This window comes from Thunnus maccoyii, chromosome 18 (assembly GCF_910596095.1).
Source record: "Thunnus maccoyii chromosome 18, fThuMac1.1, whole genome shotgun sequence".
Classification (NCBI taxonomy): domain Eukaryota; kingdom Metazoa; phylum Chordata; class Actinopteri; order Scombriformes; family Scombridae; genus Thunnus; species Thunnus maccoyii.
In genome coordinates, this window is record NC_056550.1 from 28,279,275 (window position 1) to 28,298,380 (window position 19,106).

Sequence of the window (19,106 nt, forward strand, 5' to 3'; positions counted from 1 at the left end):
CAATACTGCTGAAACCAGCACGGACTGACTCCAACTCTCTACTGACCTCAGAGTCTCCAGTCTACAGTGTGGACTCTCCTTAAAATCAGACAGCAGCTTCACATCTGAATCCTGCAGGTTGTTGAAGCTCAGATGCAGCTCTCTCAGATGGGAGGGGTTGGACTTCAGAGCTGAAGCCAGATAAGCACAGCTGATCTCTGACAAACTGCAGCCAAATAATCTGAATAAAGAATAAATTATGTCACTTTAGAGGACAAAGTTCATGCTTGAAATCATTGAATATTTCATAAGCTGTTCAGAGCTGAAGAGGGTTTAGAATGTAATATTTTAAAAAAGGAAACTCCAAACAGCTGAACCCAACAGGATGCAGGTTAAAAACTTCACCTTTAGTGACTTCACCTCTTAAACTCTGTAGCTCCATCAGTGACTCCATCTATACAAACTCATGTTGTGCAGCCAAACACAATTAAAAATGCAAAAAGACTAAAACAAAACACATCTATATCTTTTAGGCCTACATGTGCAAAACAGTTGAGCAACAGTAATAAAAGATTGGTGTCACTTGCAAGGGCTTCATCATTATGCTCATTTATGCTATCATGAATGCTATCCCATAAAGCAACACATGGACTGTCAGTACCTGCTGTTTCAACTTTATCACTTTGAGCACAGACAGCAGAAACTGAAAGTCTACTTATTAGTTATCTGCCCTGTTTGTATATGTGTTTACATTAGTCTGACACCTGCAGACAGCTGCAGGATGGTGTTATCTCTCTGGCAAGTAGAGACAGACTGAATACAGTAGGATCTGCACACTGTTCAGTCGACTATCATGGTTTCACATCTTGTAGTCAATTTTAACATTTCGTTAACAAATACAAACCGAGAGCTCAGATCAGTCAGTGGAGTCTTTTTTCAGTCAGTTCCTCTTATAGATGTGATCTCTTGACCCCCTACAAGACAGCCAGAGTCAGCTGACCATCCAGAGTCACGACAGTCCCATAAACTGCTGCGAGTCCACAGAGTGAAACTATTCATGTCACGGTTTACAGGACTGTCATGACTCAAGGCAGCTAATATAGCAGTGAGCATCTGCATTACTTTAAAACTTAAAATAAGAATTTTCTGCATGCTGTAATAACTTGATTTCCACAAATAGACATTTGACACATCATGCTGCTCTAACTGAACCATTTACAACCAGTAACCACTGCACATACACAACACAGACCACATATACACGTTTACTGAGCAAAGGTGCAATTCAAAGATTGATCTCTGAATTTCAAGAATCAATTATTGATCATCGAAAAAAAGAGTCACGATTAATCAAAAAAAGCCATAAAGTTTAGAAGATGGAAACTCCAAACACCTGAACCCAACAGGACGCAGATTAAAAACTGTTAAATATAAACAGTGTTTAAGAGGTGAAGGTTTTAAATATGCAACTCAACATTGCTCTGACACAGTCAATGGACTACACCAGAAGAAAAGAAGAAAGTAGACTTTCCCATAGAGATACTCAGTGTGGATCAGCATAATATCAGCTTTATATCTGCAGTTTAGTGTCACCACAACTTTCACAACATATTAATCTAAGCAGAGAAGAAAAAATGGTGTCTAACCCCAGAGCCTCCAGTCTACAGTGTGAACACTCCAGAAAATCACACAGCAGCTTCACTCCTGAATCCTGAACCTTGTTGGCACTCAGATTCAGCTCTCTCAGATGGGAGGGGTTGGACTTCAGAGCTGAGGCCAGGGAAGCACAGCTGATCTCTGACAAACTGCAGCCCCGTAATCTGAATAAAGAACAAATGATGATTGTATCCATTTATAATCTAATCAGATGTGTTCAGATTTTAAACATGTAGATCAACAAAACTATGTCCTAATCAATGAGATTTTATCTAAAATGAATAAAAGTGACTTTGTCATTGTGTTGTGGATAATCATAATGTCAGCCTTCTACAGACATCATCCAAATGTCACCACAACATTTAGACACTGATTAATGTCAACAATGACTCATAAAAAATATTTAAACACCTGCATTGATCTCCCTGAGTCCCTTTGTGTGTGTGTTTGTGTGTGTGTGTTCTGAAGTATCAATATCAATTATAAGACAATATTCACTAAAACACTGACATTAACATAGACCAAAAAATTATTTTCACAAAGTAAACTTTATCAATTTAAAAATGTATTAGTTTAGAGGATCATCTGTATACTGTTGTGACTATTTGAAAAATTATACACATTAATTTATTTTAACAACTACCAGTAAACATTTTCTACAGTTTCTTTAAGAATCAGTCATCTTTTATAACTACAAATTAACTTTGTACAATAAAAAAATCAAAACATGGAAAAAAGGAATAGGGAAAAAAAAATTAAATTCATAGTTCTAACTGTGTACATAACTCACGTTCAGTTGTCAAACATTAAGATTAACAATAGTAACAGACAGTCAATGAACTGACCTCAGAGTCTCCAGTCTACAGTGTGGATTTTCCAGAAAATCACACAGCAGCTTTACGTCTGAATCCTGAAGCTCATTTTCACTCAGCACCAGCTCTCTCAGATGGAAGGGGTTGCACTTCAGAGCTGAGGCCAGAGAAGCACAGCCGATCTGTGACAGACTGCAGCGACATAATCTGAGTGAAGAATAAATTATGTAGATAAAAGTCCATTAAGAATGCAATCAGATATGCTCAGGTTTTAAATGTGTAGTTCAACATTACTATGTCCTAATCAATGAGATTTTCACTAAACCGAGTAGAGTGACTTTGTCATTGTGTTATTGTCAAAATCATAATGTCAGCCTTCTACAGACATCATCCAAATGTCACCACAACTTTCAGACAGATATTCATGTCAACACTGATTGATAAAAAACACATTAAATAATACAATGAAGAAATATTTCTCCCTCAGCAAGTGAACTTTATCAATTTAAAACAGATATTCATTGAGAGGGTCTTCTGTATACAGATGTGACTGTTTACCAAAAATTATAAACGTTGATTTACTTTAACAACTAACAAATTAGGTTCAGTTCAATTCAGACAGTCAGTGAACTGACATCAGAGTCTCCAGTCTACAGTGTGGACTCTCCAGAAAATCACAGAGCTGCTTCACGTCTGAATCCTGCAGCCTGTTGTCATTCAGATGCAGCTCTCTCAGATGGGAGGGGTTGGACTTCAGAGCTGAGGCCAGAGAAGCACAGCTGATCTCTGACAAACGGCATCCCCTTAATCTGAATAAAGAATAAATGATGTAGATAAAAATAAATATATAATTGGATCAGATATGTTCAGGTTTTAAATGTGTAATCCAAAATGCTATGTCCTAATCAATGAGCTTCTGTCTTTTGAAGGATCAATATCAATGATCAGACATCATTCATTAACACAAATTAAAGAATATAATAAAGAAATATTTCTCCTTCAGCAAGTAACTTTGATTAAATCAAAACAGAGTTAGTTTATTGGTTGGGAGGATCTTCTATATACAGATGGAACTCTTTCTCCAACATTATGAACATTGATTTACCTAAAAACTAAGAGTGGACATTATCTACAGTTTCTTTAAGAATCAGTCATCTTTTCTAAATACAAACTAAATTAATGTACAATAAAAATTAAAATATGGGACAAAAAGGAAATGGACTTCATGGATGTAAATTATTTATGTACACAAATTAGGTACAGTTGTTAAACATTAAGATCAACAATAGTAACAGACAGTCAGTGAACTGACCTCAGAGTCTCCAGTCTACAGTGTGGACTCTCCAGAAAATCACACAGCAGCTTCACGTCTGAATCCTGCAGCCTGTTGTCATTCAGGTGCAGCTCTCTCAGATGGGAGGGGTTGGAATTCAGAGCTGAGGTCAGAGAAGCACAGCTGATCCCAGACAAACTGTAGTCACTCAATCTGAATAAAGAATAAATGATGTAGATAAAAATCCATTATAATCCAATCAGATGTGTTCAGGTTTTAAATGTGTAATTCAACATTACTATGTCCTCATCAATGAGCTTTTATCTAAAATGAGAAGAGTGATTTTGTCATTGCGATATTGTGGTTCATCATAATGTCAGCCTGACATCCAAATGTCACCACAACCTGCAGACACCTATTCATGTCAACACTGATTCATAAAAAATACAATATTCATATTCAAACACCTGCATTGATCTCTCCCTATGTGTGTGTGTGTGTGTGTGCATGTGTGCATGCGTGTGTGTGTGTGTTCTGAAGGATCAATATCAATAATCAGCCATTGTTCATTAAAACACATTCAAGAATATAATTAATGAATATTTTTCCTTCATCAAGTACATTTGATCAATTTAATATATATTAGTTGAGAGGATCTTCTGTATACAGATGTGACTCTTTACCAAAAATTATAAACATTAATTTAACAACTAACAGTGGACATTTTCTTCAGTTCCTTTAAGAATCAGTAATCTTTTATAACTACAGACTAAATTTTGTACAGTAAAAAATGAAAATGTTGAAAAAATTAACTTCACAGATGTAAGTTATGTATGTACATAAACAAAGTTCACTTGTTAAACATAAAGATCAACAATAATAACAGACAATCAGTGCACTGACCTCAGAGTCTCCAGTGCACAGTTTGGACTCTCCTCAAGATCAGACAACTGCTTCACATCTGAATCCTGCAGGTTGTTTCCTCTCAGATCCAGCTCTCTCAGATGGGAGGGGTTGGACTTCAGAGCTGAGACCAGAGAAGCACAGCTGATCTCTGACAAACTGCATTCCCTCAATCTGAATAAGAATAAAGAATAGGAGGAAATGGATGTTCAATATATCTACAGTATTTACATTTAATGGAGCAGTGTCACCATAAAAAAATCACATAATCTTGTGTTTAAATATTTCAGTCAGTGTAAACAACTGAATAGCTTCATAAAAGTGTTTGAAAAAGTATACTGGATATTACATTTGTTGCTGTCTGATTGAGTCTTTTGAACTTTAAGAATGAAATTGAATGTCAACGGCTGCTGTGAAGCATGTACATGTATTTTTGTGTCTCTTTTGTCTTTTTCTTCCCTGTCTCTCTCCCACTCCCCTCTCTGCTCTGTTGCTGACATGGTGTGTCGTGCCTCCTGGCAAGCTGGCTACACACTTGTTCCTCATTGCAATCAGCTCACCTTGGCTCAATCACCTCATCAGGACTCAGTATAGAGACTCCGGTTTTCCACTTACTCCTAGACAGATTGTCTGCTCACCAGAGGTGGTAGTATCTTGGCCAATTTTGTCTTAGTGTTTGCTTCCAAGTTGTTTGACTCTGTCCTAACTTATTTCTCTGTGTGTCCAGGATCACCTGTGCATGCTGCTTCCTCGTGTCACTCCTTTGGAGAGGATTTCACTCTGCTGACCTGCCTCCCCTGCTCAAGCCCACTTCATTATCAACTCACAGACAAGGGCTTTTCCCCCACACCACCAGCCAGTGAGCCCCTACTTCCCTGCTCCCCATCTTCAATAAATCCTTAGAAGTTTTACCCTGTCTCAAGCATCTGCTTTTTGGTCCTGCTAAACAATCCGTTACAGTGAGGGTTAAATTTAATGTAAAAATCCAGAGTTTCAGAGATACAGAGTGAATTATCCAGTGTAGGATTTTTCTAGTTATATGAAGATTTTAAATGTGGAGCTTAACATTACTCTGACAGAGACAATGGACTAAACCACTGAAGAAGAAAATAGACTTTACCATTAAGATACTTAGTGTGGAATAGCTTAATATCAGCTTATGTCTGCAGTTTAGTGTCACCACAACCTTCACATCATATTGATCTCCGCTCAAAAGTAAAAAATGGTGTCTGACCTCAGAGTCTCCAGTCTACAGTGAGGACTCTCCAGAAAATCACACAGCAGCTTCACTCCTGAATCCTGAAGCTCATTTTTACTCAGCTCCAGCTCTCTCAGACGGGAGGGGTTGGACTTCATAGCTGAGGCCAGAGAGGCACAGCTGATGTCTGACAAACTGCAGCGCCATAATCTGAATAAAGAATAAATTATGTAGATAAAAATCAATTTATAATCCAACCAGATGTGATGAGGTTTTAAATGTGTAGTTCTGCATTACTATGTCCTCATCAATCAGTGTATTTACATTCACTGTAGTAACCTGGTTACTGTAACTCCTTGCGTACATGCAGCAGGTCAGTAATCAGATTTCTCCACCAAACCTGACCTTGTTCTGGAAGTGTCTAACTGATTTGAACTACATTAGTGAGAGAAGACATGGCTTTCTGACTTTTTGTTTTGTGTTTTTGGTGAGTATTTGTGTCAGAGCAGACTGACAACATATTGAGAGAGAGAGAGAGAGAGAGAGAGCTGAGAGCACCAGCGAGAGAGAGCAGCTGTGGTTGAGTGAGCTAGAGCATGAATGGAGAGAGGGAGCACTGGTAGTGAGGAAGCCGGTGAATCAGATAAAGAAAACGTTATTTTCTGATTGTTTCACAGCAGTTATGTTGTAGAGTACAAATAAACACGCCCACACCCCCACACACCTCCACTCAACCCTGCAGCTGTACACTGCCTGATTTTGTTCTGAATACTGCCTTAGTTGGACTTTAGATGGACTTATTTTAAATATGAGGATGCTTCGTTACGTGTAATGATCTGCTTTTATCCAGCTGTTCTGTTGTAACAGTCCTTATACTCGAATCTACCTGTGTAAGCCAGGTTTCTTGTTTGCTGTGTGGATAAAAATCCATTGAGAGTCCAATCAGATGTGTTAGGTTTTAAGTGTGTAGTTCAACATCACTATGTACTCATCAATGAGCTTTTCCCTAAAATGATTAGTGACTTTGTCATCGTATTATTGTGGATCATCATACTTCTACAGACATCATCCTAATGTCACAACATTCAGACACCTATTCATGTCAACACTGATTCGTAAAAAATACTTTAAACACTTGCATTGATCTGTGTGTGTGTGTGTGTGTGTGTGTGTGTGTGTGTGTGTGTGTGTGTGTGTGTGTATTGAAGGATCAATATCAAGGATCAGATATTATTCACTAAAACACATTAAAATTAACTTAAGGGAAAAAACTTTTTTGATCTTCATCAAGTAAACTTTATCAGTTTAAAACAGATATTAGTTAAGAGGATCTTCTGTATACAGATGTAAAAAAATGAATATGGAAAAAAGAAAATTAATTTCATGGATGTAAGTTATGTCTGTACATACATTAGTTTCAACTGTTAAACATTAAGATCAAATATAGTGACAGACAGTCAGTGAAATGACCTCAGAGTCTCCAGTCTACAGCGTGGACTCTCCAGAATATCACACAGTAGCTTGACTCCTAAATCCTCAAGCTCGTTTCCACTTAGATCCAGCTCTCTAAGATAGGAGGGGTTGGACTTCAGAGCTGAGGCCAGAGAAGCACAGCTGACATCTGTCAATTCGCAGCAACACAATCTGAATGAAGAATAAATGATGTAGTTTAAAATCCATTTATAATCAAATTAGATATGTTCAGGCTTTTAATGTGTAGTTCAATGTTACTATGTCCTCATCAATTAGCTTTTCTCTAAAATGAGTAAAGTGACTTTGTCATTGTGTTATTATGGATCAACATAATGCACAATATTTAGACATCTAATTATGTCAGAACTGATTCATAAAATGCTGCTGTACTCAGTCAAGTCTATGATTAGAGGATTAATATGAAATCAGACATGTTGGACTAAAAACCTGTTCATTAGTTATACATTACCTTCTTCTTCCTGTATTTGGTAGTTTAGTAGGTATATGTAATTAAAACATGTTATTGATGACAGTAATCATTCCTCCTGTCCATATTGACTGTGAAGTGGCCTCTCTCTAGCACAGCTACATGGTCAGAAATCAGTTCAGAAGTCCAGCTGAAACTAATATGAGGCTTTGACAGTCTGGTAGAGACCCACTTGTTTTGTCTGACTCAAAGTTACAGACTATTTAGTACAAAATTCCTACTTTGAGTTATGATCCCTCCACTGCGGCTCAGCAAGGAAACACTGAAGAAACACAAAGATGCTCACTTGATATGTGTAACTCAGACTGCTGAAGCCTCATTAGTTTAAACTTTGGGACTCATTTTTATACAGAACAAGACTGTGGACTTTGATTTCCTAAAAAAAAACTTAAATTCTAACAAATTTGCACTTAGGTAAATCCTGAAAATGTATGTACCAAACATTTGAAACTCTAGGGAAGGATTTGCATTGAATATATAGAAAAAAAACCCCCACTAAAGCCACAGCCAGTGAACTGACCTTAGATTCTCCAGTATACAGTTTGGACTCTCCAGTGAAACACACAGCAGCTTCACTCCTGAATCCCACAGGTAGTTGTAGCTCAAATCCAGCTCTCTCAGGTGGGAGGGGTTGGATTTAAGAGCTGAGGCCACAACTTCACAGTGAGTCTTTGAGAGTCCACAGTGAGAGAGTCTGTCATGATATATATATTATAACATACGTTATCATGAAAGAGGACACTTTATACTTATTTAATGCATTTGATGACAAAACAGTTTGACACTCCTTATTGTGATTAACATTTGATTTTCACATCAGTGGTTCAGCTAATTGTTTTTTTAAAAAATGTAATGATTTTTTTCTGGGGCATTTTATTCCTTTAATGGAAAGTGATAACAGGAAACAAGAAGAGAGAGAGACAGGGAATGACATGCAACAACGATCCATCACCAGATTCAAACCGCGGACATTGCAGTTCTCATTCATAGTATTTGTTTTGAATTCTCACGATGCCCCCTGCATATTCCTTAGAGGTATTTATCTCATTATGCCAATCCTGATTGGCTTGTGATTGCAACGTCGACAAGAGGTGGTTCTACCTACCTTTAAATAGCTTACACTGTGACATAGGTGTAATTTAAACACCTCTTGTCACTGCAGAGGATATCTCACCCTGTTCTCTAGATAGACAGCTTAACTGTCCACAGATCTTAGCTATCTTGGCTAAACACTCCATTGGCAGATGCTACCTACCTCGATGCACTTCGACTCTCTAGCCTTCACCATAGACTTGAGTGCTCTTACACCTAGCCATACCATGGCCAGGTTTTTCTCACACCAGAGGAGACGGACTCTCTGGGCCTTGACTCTGCCCCTGTGGTAACAAAAGAGTCACACCAGGTCTGCTCACGCTGCCTAGGGCTGGAACATGCTCAGCTGTGGGCACTTGCTAGCAAGTGTCTTCAAGAATGGCTAGTATGTCAAGCTAGCTTGTCAGGTAATGACCCTTACCCATCGTCCAGCGACATGCAAATTCATAACAAGGACACGGGGGGGAAGGACACAGATGCTGATGTGTTCTAGCAGTAACTGGGCTCAGTTTGGCATTCTCCATATGCCCCTTATGGAGCTGCTTGTTGCAGCCCACCTCCACCCATGGCTGTCAACGGCATCCACCAGGAACCCCACACTGCCATTAATAGCCAACCACGTCCAGTCTGCCGTGACTGCATGGTCTCATGGTATACCGGTCGGAACTATATGAGGACATGGTGACAAGGCTGGACAGGGTTGTGTGGGAGGAAATCTAGGTGATTACATTTGCCTCCATGCACAGCGCTGTGCAGTACAAACCACAGGCAAGTCCATGGGGATGTTGTGCTGCAGGAAAGATCCAGATGGCTCAACCTCGACCTATCCAACAGAGAAAAGGAGGACATCTTGGACATGCCAACCATGCCCAACAGCATTTTCAGCACTGCTCTGGCCTCCATACAGCAGTGGTGTGACCCCAAGAAGAGAGAGGACAAGGCTCTCCAGCTCTGCCTTCCCTGGAAGGCCAAGCCCCCATCTCCACCAGCCCCGCACAGTTTTTCACTCAGGCCCTCTCACGGGACCCTCAGTTCAAGATCCCAAGACACTGAGGAGGTGAAGATGAACTGGCACAGGAAAGCCCCAGCACCAACGGCAGCCCCATCAGGACAACTGAACCAGACTGCCAGTCAGCAGGCAAGCAAGGAGAAGAGGGTGGCCTGAAAGTCCCCCCTCTCCCTACTAGTGATGGAGCTGGATGTTCCCCATTCACCAGCCTTGCAGTGCAAGAGGGGCCTGGATCTATGGGCTCTGAACAAATACCTCAGAAAATACAAATTCAGGATGCTCACTCACACATGATACTTTTGTTGTGCTGGGGTGACTAGTTCACATCTGTCAACCTGAAAGATGCATTTTTCCACATTTCAGTTTACCTTCCACACAGGAAATATCTGAGTTCACATTCTAGGCAGTCTGTTACAAGTAAGGAGTGCTCCCTTTCGGTCTGTCCCTCAGCCCGAGAGTGTTTGTGCGATGTACCAAGGCTGTTTTAGCCCCATTATGACAGCAGAGCATCCGTCTGGCTACATACCTAGATGACTGGCTCCGAGGATATGACACAAATGCATATCCTCATAACACACCTGACTGACATGGGTTTTATGATAAACACTAAAAAAAAGAGTGTGTTGTCCCCAATACAGTGAGAGGGTGAAATCCTTCAGTGTGCCTCTTATGTTTTCATCTGCATAAATCTCTTCCCTTCAGATTATGTCCTCGATTACTAGGACTGGGTGGTGGGTGTCTAGTGACTGGACAAGTAGTGCATAGTTTGGGGAGGGTTTGGAATTAAAGGGCACTCCATAAGAGCCACAGTTCAACTACTGTGCGAACAGCTATGGCAACTCCCGCTACAAAGGTAGGTGCTGTCCCAGGTGGAGAGGGGGCAAATATTTCATCCACACCTGGAACACCTTGCCCTATAGGCCTGGCCCATGAGTGGTATAATTTAAGCACAGTGGGGCTGCCTCAGATGGTACTTGACACCATTCAGAGCACTAGAGCATCCTCCACCAGGTCCCTTTACATCTCTTTTCAGTGTCCTGTTGGTGTGATTGTGTCATTCCTGGAGGACTTGACTGACAAACACAAAGCCTTCTCCACCTAAGCTATTTAAAGGTCAGTGGAACCACCTGACATGGACATCATGATCCCCAGCCAATCAGGATTGGCATAATGAGATAGATGCTGCTATCTTCAAAGGAAGATAAACAGAGGAAAAAACTGTAAAATACAATAATTACTAGAAAAATAATTGTGTTCATTAACTTAACAACGATAAACACAGCCAACTGAAAAGTCAACGATATTTGCATTCACAACACTTGAAACAGCCCAAGAACATCTGTGAATAAATATAATTGACATTATTTCCACTACAAAGTAGGAAAGCACTATTTTAACAATAATAAGTATTTTATATTATTTATATTTGAAGAAAGAAACAACTAATCCACCCTGATTTATAATGCTAATCACATCTGGACTTACTGAGCCTTTCTGCAGTTCCTCACAGCTGGGATCAGTCTCCGTCGTCCCTCCTGTGATGTGTTGTACTTCTCCAGGTCCAACTCATCCAGAACCTCCTCTGACATCTGCAGCATGTATGCCAGAGCTGAGCAGTGGATCTCAGAGAGCTCCTTCTCTGATCTGTTCTCTGACTTCAGGAACTCTTGGATCTCCTGATGTACTGAGCGGTCCTTCATCTCCATCAGACAGTGGAAGATGTTGATGCTTCTGTCAGGAGAGATTTTGTACATGTCCATCTTCTTCAGGTTGTTGATGACTCTCTGGATGATTTGTGGACTGTTCTCTATCAGACCCAGCAGGTCTCCTAAGAAACTCTGGTTGGACTCCAGAGAGAGACCATGAAGGAAGCGGACAAACAGGTCCAGGTGGCCATTTTTACTTTTGAGAGATTTCTCCATGGTTCCCATCAGGAAGTCATTCAGAGAGGAGTAACTGTGGTTTATTCCCAGGAAGTCTTCCAGTACCTCTTTGTTGTCGTTGGTGTAACAGTGGTACATGTAGACTGCAGCCAGAAACTCCTGAACGCTCAGATGAACAAAGCAGTAGACTGTTTTCTGGAAGATTACACTCTCTCTTTTGAAGATCTGTGTACAAAATCCTGACAACACTGAGACCTCTGTGACATCAAGACCACACTGCTCCAGGTCTTTTTGGTAGAACATGATGTTTCCTTTCTCCAGATGTTCAAACGCCAGCCTCCCCAGCTTCAGAAGAACTTCCCTGTCAGCCTCTGTCAGCTCCTGTGGATTCGCTTCATTATCCTCATCATACTTTTGCTTCTTCCTCTTTGTCTGAACCAGCAGGAAGTGTAAATACATGTCAGTCAGGGTCTTGGGCAGCTCTCCTCCCTGGGCTGTGGTCAACATGTGCTCCAGAACTGTAGCAGTGATCCAGCAGAAGACTGGGATGTGACACATGATGTGGAGGCTCCTGGATATCTTGATGTGTGAGATGATTCTGCTGGACAGCTCTTCATCACTGAATTTCCTCCTGAAGTACTCCTTCTTCTGGTCATCAGTGAAGCCTCGTACTTCTGTTACCCTGTCAACACATGTCAGAGGGATCTGATTGGCTGCTGCAGGTCGGGAAGTTATCCAGACGAGAGCCAAGGGAAGCAGATTCCCCTTGATGAGGTTTGTCAACAGCACGTTGACTGATGACATCTGTGTGACATCAGACACGACCTTCCTTTTCTTGAAATCCAGTGAAAGTGTGCTTTCATCCAGGCCGTCAAAGATGAACAAAACTTTACAGACAGCAAGCTTCTCTGCTGTGATCTTCTGTAATGTCGGATGGAAATCATGGATCAGCATGAGGAGACTGTACTGCTCATCTTTGATCAAGTTCAGCTCCCTGAATGAAAGCAGAATCACCAGACTGACATCTTGGTTTTCCGAGCCCTCTGCCCAGTCCAGAGTGAACTTTTGCACTGAGAAGGTTTTTCCAACACCAGCAACACCATTCGTCAGAACAACTCTGATGTATTTCTGTTGGTCAGGTAAGGCTTTAAAGATGTCGTGGCACTTGATTGGAGTGTCATGGATGGTCTTGGAAGCTGTCTCAAGCTGTCTCACCTCATGTTGGGTATTAACCTCTTCACTCTTTCCCTCTGTGATGTAGAGCTCAGTGTAGATTTTGTTGAGGAGGGGTCTACTTCCTGATTCATCAGTTCCTTCAGTCACATGTTGATAATTCCTCCTCAGGCTGATCTTATATATATATGAGACCTCCTGCAGATCATCATCTGCTGAAAGAGACAAATGTAGATTTGAACATCTATCATTATGTTTACGTGCACTTCCATAACCAGGTTACTCAGAGAAACCAGGTTACGTGGGTAACTGAGAATGTGTTAACAAGCACAGTAGTAACCTGGTTATTGTAAATCTGTGTGTACAAGCAACAAATCAGTTATCATATTTCTCCTCTACACTGACCTCATTCTCAAAGCATGCCTTTTTCATTTTATCAGTATTAGTTATAGAAGATGTGTATTAGTCCTGACTTTTTATTCTGTTATGCTCTGTGTGTCTGAGTCAGAACTTTTCCTCACAACATGAATGTGTCTGAATTTTACAAACAGTAAAATGTTAAGTGGTGGAAACCAACTTATTTAGATTTCTAGAGGGTATTTTGTGTTTATTTAAATTTTAGTTAGACTTTAAATACAAGGATAAAACGCTCTGTGTGCCCCCTTCATTCAGATGCTCCATTTTCCCTATCTACAGTCTTTTGTTTAGTAAATGTTATGTGTATACATGGCAGAGAAATTTACATTCTCCAGGAGAAATCTACCTGGGCCAAAAATAAAAATAATAAAATAATACACTTAATTTGTACTGCACCTCTCATTCATAGTGAAAATCAAAGTTTCTCCTATCCACAACCCCGATTACAGTAACCAATAACAGTTACTTTGTAGCGACCACCTATCAGAATGACATCACTGCCCACCTGACAAGACTTCATTCATGTTTTCAACAGTTCCACCCGCAATCTTTCAATAATCCAATGATGACCCCCCCATATTACTCGCACAATGTGAAACCAGCCTCCAGGAAGTACTGTTTGTCTCAGAGCTGCTAGTGATCAGCGAAGGAGATATCACTGGATTTACAGTGGGCATCGGTTTGCGTAGCTATACCTGCGTCGTTGTATGATCATTTTGTCTGACTTAATGTGTATCTATCCTATTACTTTTGAACCCCTGTACTTATGTGTTAAAAGGTCTATATCTCCCACACTGCTCTTTCTATGTTGATGTAAACCTACTCAAATTAATTAACTTATAATTAATATCAATTGTTGTATTTTAAATTGAATGTACTGAAGCACAGAGCCTGAAGAACTAAAATAATTTGTAACTGTTCAAAGGCTACTGTCTGGGCAGCATGGTGGCTCAGTGGTTAGTGCTGTTGCCTCACAGCAAGAAGGTCCTGGGTTGACATGTATGTTAGGTTAATATTCCTGTCAGTGCCCTGACCACTGGCACTGGCCAAAAGAACTGGAGTTATACTGCGGCTGCCCACTGCTCCTAGCGTATAGGATGGATCAAATGTAGAGGATAAAATTTGTTTCAATGTATTTGAGTCAGGAGAAATAACAATTAAGAAATCTTAATCGTAATCCCAATCTAAAATTATAAAAAATATATAAAGACAGGCTGTTTGTCCGCACAGATCTGCTGTCTGGAGGTCATGTTATGTTTGTCTCTTCCTGTGACTGACCTTCGGTTCCTGAGCCGATGTTTGGCAACTTCTTCACGAGATCATTTCTGCTGATCTTCTTTGAAATGCTCTTGATTACCTCCACAGCTCCATCAAATTCATATTTATGCACCATCAGATCCACCACATCTCGCCTCTCTGCCTTCGACAGCTGGCTCTCTTTAATGGGTGGGATGTTGCCCACCTTTTCATACTTCAGGGACCATTTGAAGTTCTCAAATTCATTGTCTCTTAAATCATCCAGAATGTTGAGGAGGTCCATCTCCGTCATCTTGGCTCTCTGGTAAAATCAGAGAACATTTATGAGAGAACAGCTGTGTTTCTGTCTGTCTGCCAGTAGAAACTCATTCTGTGTGTCTACTGGATCTGACTCATTTGACAAAAAGACCAGTTTGGCCGCAGTCGTTTATGTGTCAGAGAAACTCAAGGAGATCTTCAATAAAAATGTCTCACAAACAGTCTACTCAGTAGCTGTTCTGGAGTTTTTTATTGGATCGAGTTTTCTCAGTTGTCATGGAAACGTGTTACACATGTTAAACATGTTACACATGTACTTGTTAAAATTTACATTTTTCTGCTTAAATGAGAGAACATTGCTTAAATTGAGAACACACGTTCAATCTTAAACAACAGTCAACAAAACAATCTCACCACAAGGTCTGGATAGTCCTCTGCTTTCACAACTCACCTGTTTGTTGTTGTTCAGTGAACTCTGGTGTCTTTACATGTTTTGATTGGTTTGTTAACACTGGTGTGAAAGCTGTCAGTCGAGAGTGCCTAAAAATGAGGGTCTTGTCTCAAAATGTACTTGTGTGTTTTTTTGTTCTGTGAAAACAAAAAAGACAAACCACAGGATTTTAATAGTAGTGTGATATGTGATTTTGTCATTAATTAAAAATTAAACTGATGATCTGTAAGCCAGCAGTTCCCCAATAAAAAGTGAATTAAACAAGTGACACACAGTGACTATCCTCCTATAATATCAGGCTTCTTCATCGTGTTTCATCGTTCTTGCCTGTCTCTTGTTATAATAAATCACGTTCTAGTCCTGACTAATGATGCCGATAGTAAATTATTTCTCTTTGAGCTCTCTGTGACACTAGAGAAAATAAATGAACTCAGCAGGTTCAGTCTGTGATTTTGATGATTATATGAAGCATTTTCAGAACTCAACACCTTTTGGAGCATTTTCTGTTCTGCAAATAAGAAATAGTTTAGGGTGTTTGTGTCAGAACTGGGCCTTTTATTTCTAACTGCTTATAACAAAAAAAAAACATACACATTATGAATATGGGGTCTGTGCTTCTTTTTGTATCTACAGCTGAAAACAGATGTGAGAGCAGAGATTTGAACCTCTAAATGTGTAAAGTTTGAATGAATATGAACATTTATCTCCTGTAAACTCACTATTTGTTTGTAAAGTCTGATGCATGCATGTATTTTGACTGTATCATTTACAGACATTTTTATGAGCTGCACAGCTTTGCTAAACACATCAGGTGCCATTTAATATTTAGATGACTAAACTTGCTGCAAAAGACCTTCAGACTCTCACTAATAACTGATGGAGATGGTTGTAGTAGAGTGTGGGCTGTCAGTCAGCAGTGTTTGTTTTTTCAATGACCACTGTCAACACTGAATCATCTTCAGGTCAGTTTACAATAGAAACAGTCTCTTACTTTGTGTCTGGGGGTCCAGCTTCATAACTGAAGTCTGGAGGATCACCTTTAGACCAATCACTCTTCACAGACAGAAATTAGACTCTGTCCTCGTCTTCCTCCAAAACATTCATCTTCTGGACTCTGAGAGGCAAACCAGTAACACTGGAGACACACATACATACACAGTATAATACACCTAGTCCTATGCCTCAACTTATTAGCTTCTTATTAGTTTTTATTAGTTTACATGACATTAAAGGAATAGTTCGCATTTTTTGAAGCGGGGTTGTATAGAGACAAAGTTATATAGAGACAAAGTGCAATTTAGTCTCTCTATGAGTTGCATGGACAGTGAGTCCATGCAACTCATGGATTCACTGTCACAGAGAACATACATGAAAGTAAAAACAGAATAGCTGTTTAATTGAAAGGTATGCAGTGTTTGTAATAGATGTTTAAATCACAGAATAACTAATGTGCATTCAGCTGAAATGCTAACTGTAAAAAGAGCCTGAATGGGAAATGATTGTATGTCTGTGCATGTAATTTCCCGCCTGTGTTTATGAACTGTAGTCACCATATAAGTTGAGAGATGTGTCATACGTGGTGGAGTTTGCTATACAGTTGTGCTACCTCTACAGTAGATGTGATGTCAGCCCTTGCATTCAGGTATTCCATCTTAATGTAACGGGTTTCAGCATATTCAGTCAACTACCTGTAACTCTCTGGTAGACATAGGGTGCTAAAATAATGCTTTGACATACTGAAATCTAATGTTTTTAGCTAGCTTCAGGCAGTATGTTAGTGTTTTAGCCCTTGGTTGCATATTAAGTCACCAATTGTTTTCCCCTCCAATGGGCATGGTTTTCAGAGTATGACGCGTTGCACTCTGTCTGTATTACCTGCAGTAAATTTGGGTTGGCACGTCCCCGGTTTGGAGACGTAGGCAGGAGTACCAGTGTTACACCGTATTTAGAGACACATCAGATTCTATGACCTGCTCTGATATTCTTACCCTAACCATCACACTCCTATGCCTAAACCTAACCAACTTAACCAACACTGCAGGACAGAATCTGATGGGTCACAAAATACAGTGTAACACCACCATGGAAGCTAAGCAATGTACTGCTCTGGATGGGACCAGCAGGATAATGCATTTTAGCCACCTACAAAAAAGGCCCACCTAAAATAATCAATATCAGTGTGCACTATATTTAGAATATTTTCACTGCTTTACCTTGCCGTCAGACAGCCCTTTCCTTTGGCACTACATTTTCTCAGCTGTTGAACTTCCATATTCCTACGCATGCTGTACACTGTATTATGCTGCAATAGCACTTTCTGACCCAAACAGCTGATCTGTGGTGTACAGTGTGCAGCATGTGTACAGCGATGCCAACTCAACAATTTTGTTGCTATATTTAGCAACTTTTCAGACTACACTGGCAATTTTTTTTTTCAAAAAGAACCTAGCAACATATTTAGCTACTTTTAATATTTATTTGGAACCTTTTAGCAACTTTTGAAAAGTGACTCAAATGCTTAATTGCACGCATTTTCCCTCTAACTTACACAAAAATGATTTTCTCTGTCACACACTCAAGTGCATTAAAGTAATGAGAAGTGACAGTTTTTCTGTCACACACTCAGTCACAACCAAGGGGGTAGCTCCCAGTCTGAAAAGTGCCAATGCAGAAGTGCCTTAAACCTGCATTCTTTCTAATGGCCAGCAGGGAGCGACTCCACTGGCTGCAAAAAGAAGTCCAATTGCATAGAAGCCTATGAGAAAATGACCCTACTTCTCTCTTGATTTATTACCTCAGTAAATCCTTTACTAATGAGTTTATGATCTCAATCGCTAGTTTCAAGTCTTCTTCAATACAACATGATCTAAAATAGATAGATAAAATAGATAAAATAGATGATAAAGCAGTATATGCTTCAGGGCATGGCTACGTGGTGATTGACAAGTCACTACCACAGCGACAGCGTTGATTAAGTAATGTAACCATGGCGTAACCCCAGATTCACAGAGTATAGGTGTAGCTGCAGCTATTTTACGGTGTGTTTTCAGTTCATGAAAGTTAATTGTAATATTTTGGTCACCTAAAAATGTTCGCCATGTTCAGCGTTTGGTTGTGATAAAAGACCCTCTAATGAGTCAGATGTTGTTGTCAGATTTGTTTTAATGGTTTTAGGCCTGTTTTTCGTTAGCAGAAAGTAGCACCAGCATTAGCATTATCACTGTTATCCATAAGTTATAAATGCACCGTGCTGATCAAGCTAGCAGCTAGTACTATGGTCAGCTCCACACTTTTGCCCATATATGGTCACTTCTGGCTCCAAAAATCACACATGGCGATGGTCAAATCCAAGATGGAAATGGTCAAATTGCTAATCTTGAGGCTTCATCACAAACCAATGGGTGACGTCATGGTGACTACGTCCATATTTTTTTACAGTCTATGGTCACAACAGTCTGTTTGCCTAGCTTTGTTTCATTTGAAATGACGCATACAGGAATAGAGACTAATATGTAATTGTTCAATAACTCAGTGTGTTGTGTTTAAAAATAAAAATATCAGATTGTGATGGACACTACCTAGACATAATTCACCACAGACTGTTATATTGTTATATTCACTACAGACTGTGATGTTGTGTTATAGGGGCTAGTGCCCTTCAAAGTCACCCTCCACTCAAAAATCTGTTTTTCTTCTTGTGCCCACAGTTGAATGTTTGAGCTTCACTGTGCAGAATTATGTATGTGCGGAGTTGCACAGCAGCATTGTTTTTACATTCATCTTCT

The 19,106-nt window shown here is 39.9% G+C and overlaps 1 protein-coding gene across 1 annotated transcript; it reads right to left on the minus strand.

The window, feature by feature from the left end:
* Window positions 1-1,194: 1,194 nt before the first annotated feature.
* Window positions 1,195-17,516, minus strand: LOC121884721 (NACHT, LRR and PYD domains-containing protein 14-like). The gene is made up of 13 exons (XM_042393693.1): window positions 16,313-17,516; window positions 15,322-15,458; window positions 14,634-14,913; window positions 11,368-13,153; window positions 8,302-8,475; window positions 7,292-7,465; window positions 5,858-6,031; window positions 4,624-4,797; window positions 3,760-3,933; window positions 3,083-3,256; window positions 2,481-2,654; window positions 1,626-1,799; window positions 1,195-1,210 (listed from the first exon to the last, which is right to left on the minus strand). Exons 3-13 carry the CDS (start codon window positions 14,902-14,904, stop codon window positions 1,195-1,197), a joined length of 3,465 nt encoding a protein of 1,154 aa, XP_042249627.1. The 5' UTR covers window positions 14,905-14,913; window positions 15,322-15,458; window positions 16,313-17,516.
* Window positions 17,517-19,106: the final 1,590 nt, after the last annotated feature.

Excerpts from the sequence above, each read along its gene's own strand:
- LOC121884721 (XM_042393693.1), bottom strand. The coding sequence starts at position 14,904 with ATGACGGAGATGGACCTCCTCAACATTCTGGATGATTTAAGAGACAAT. Across the intron at positions 7,466-8,301 it reads TGTATACTGGAGAATCTAAG|ATTGTGTTGCTGCGAATTGA; the intron begins GTCAGTTCACTG and ends TTCTTCATTCAG. Across the intron at positions 3,934-4,623 it reads TGTGCACTGGAGACTCTGAG|ATTGAGTGACTACAGTTTGT; the intron begins GTCAGTGCACTG and ends TTCTTTATTCAG.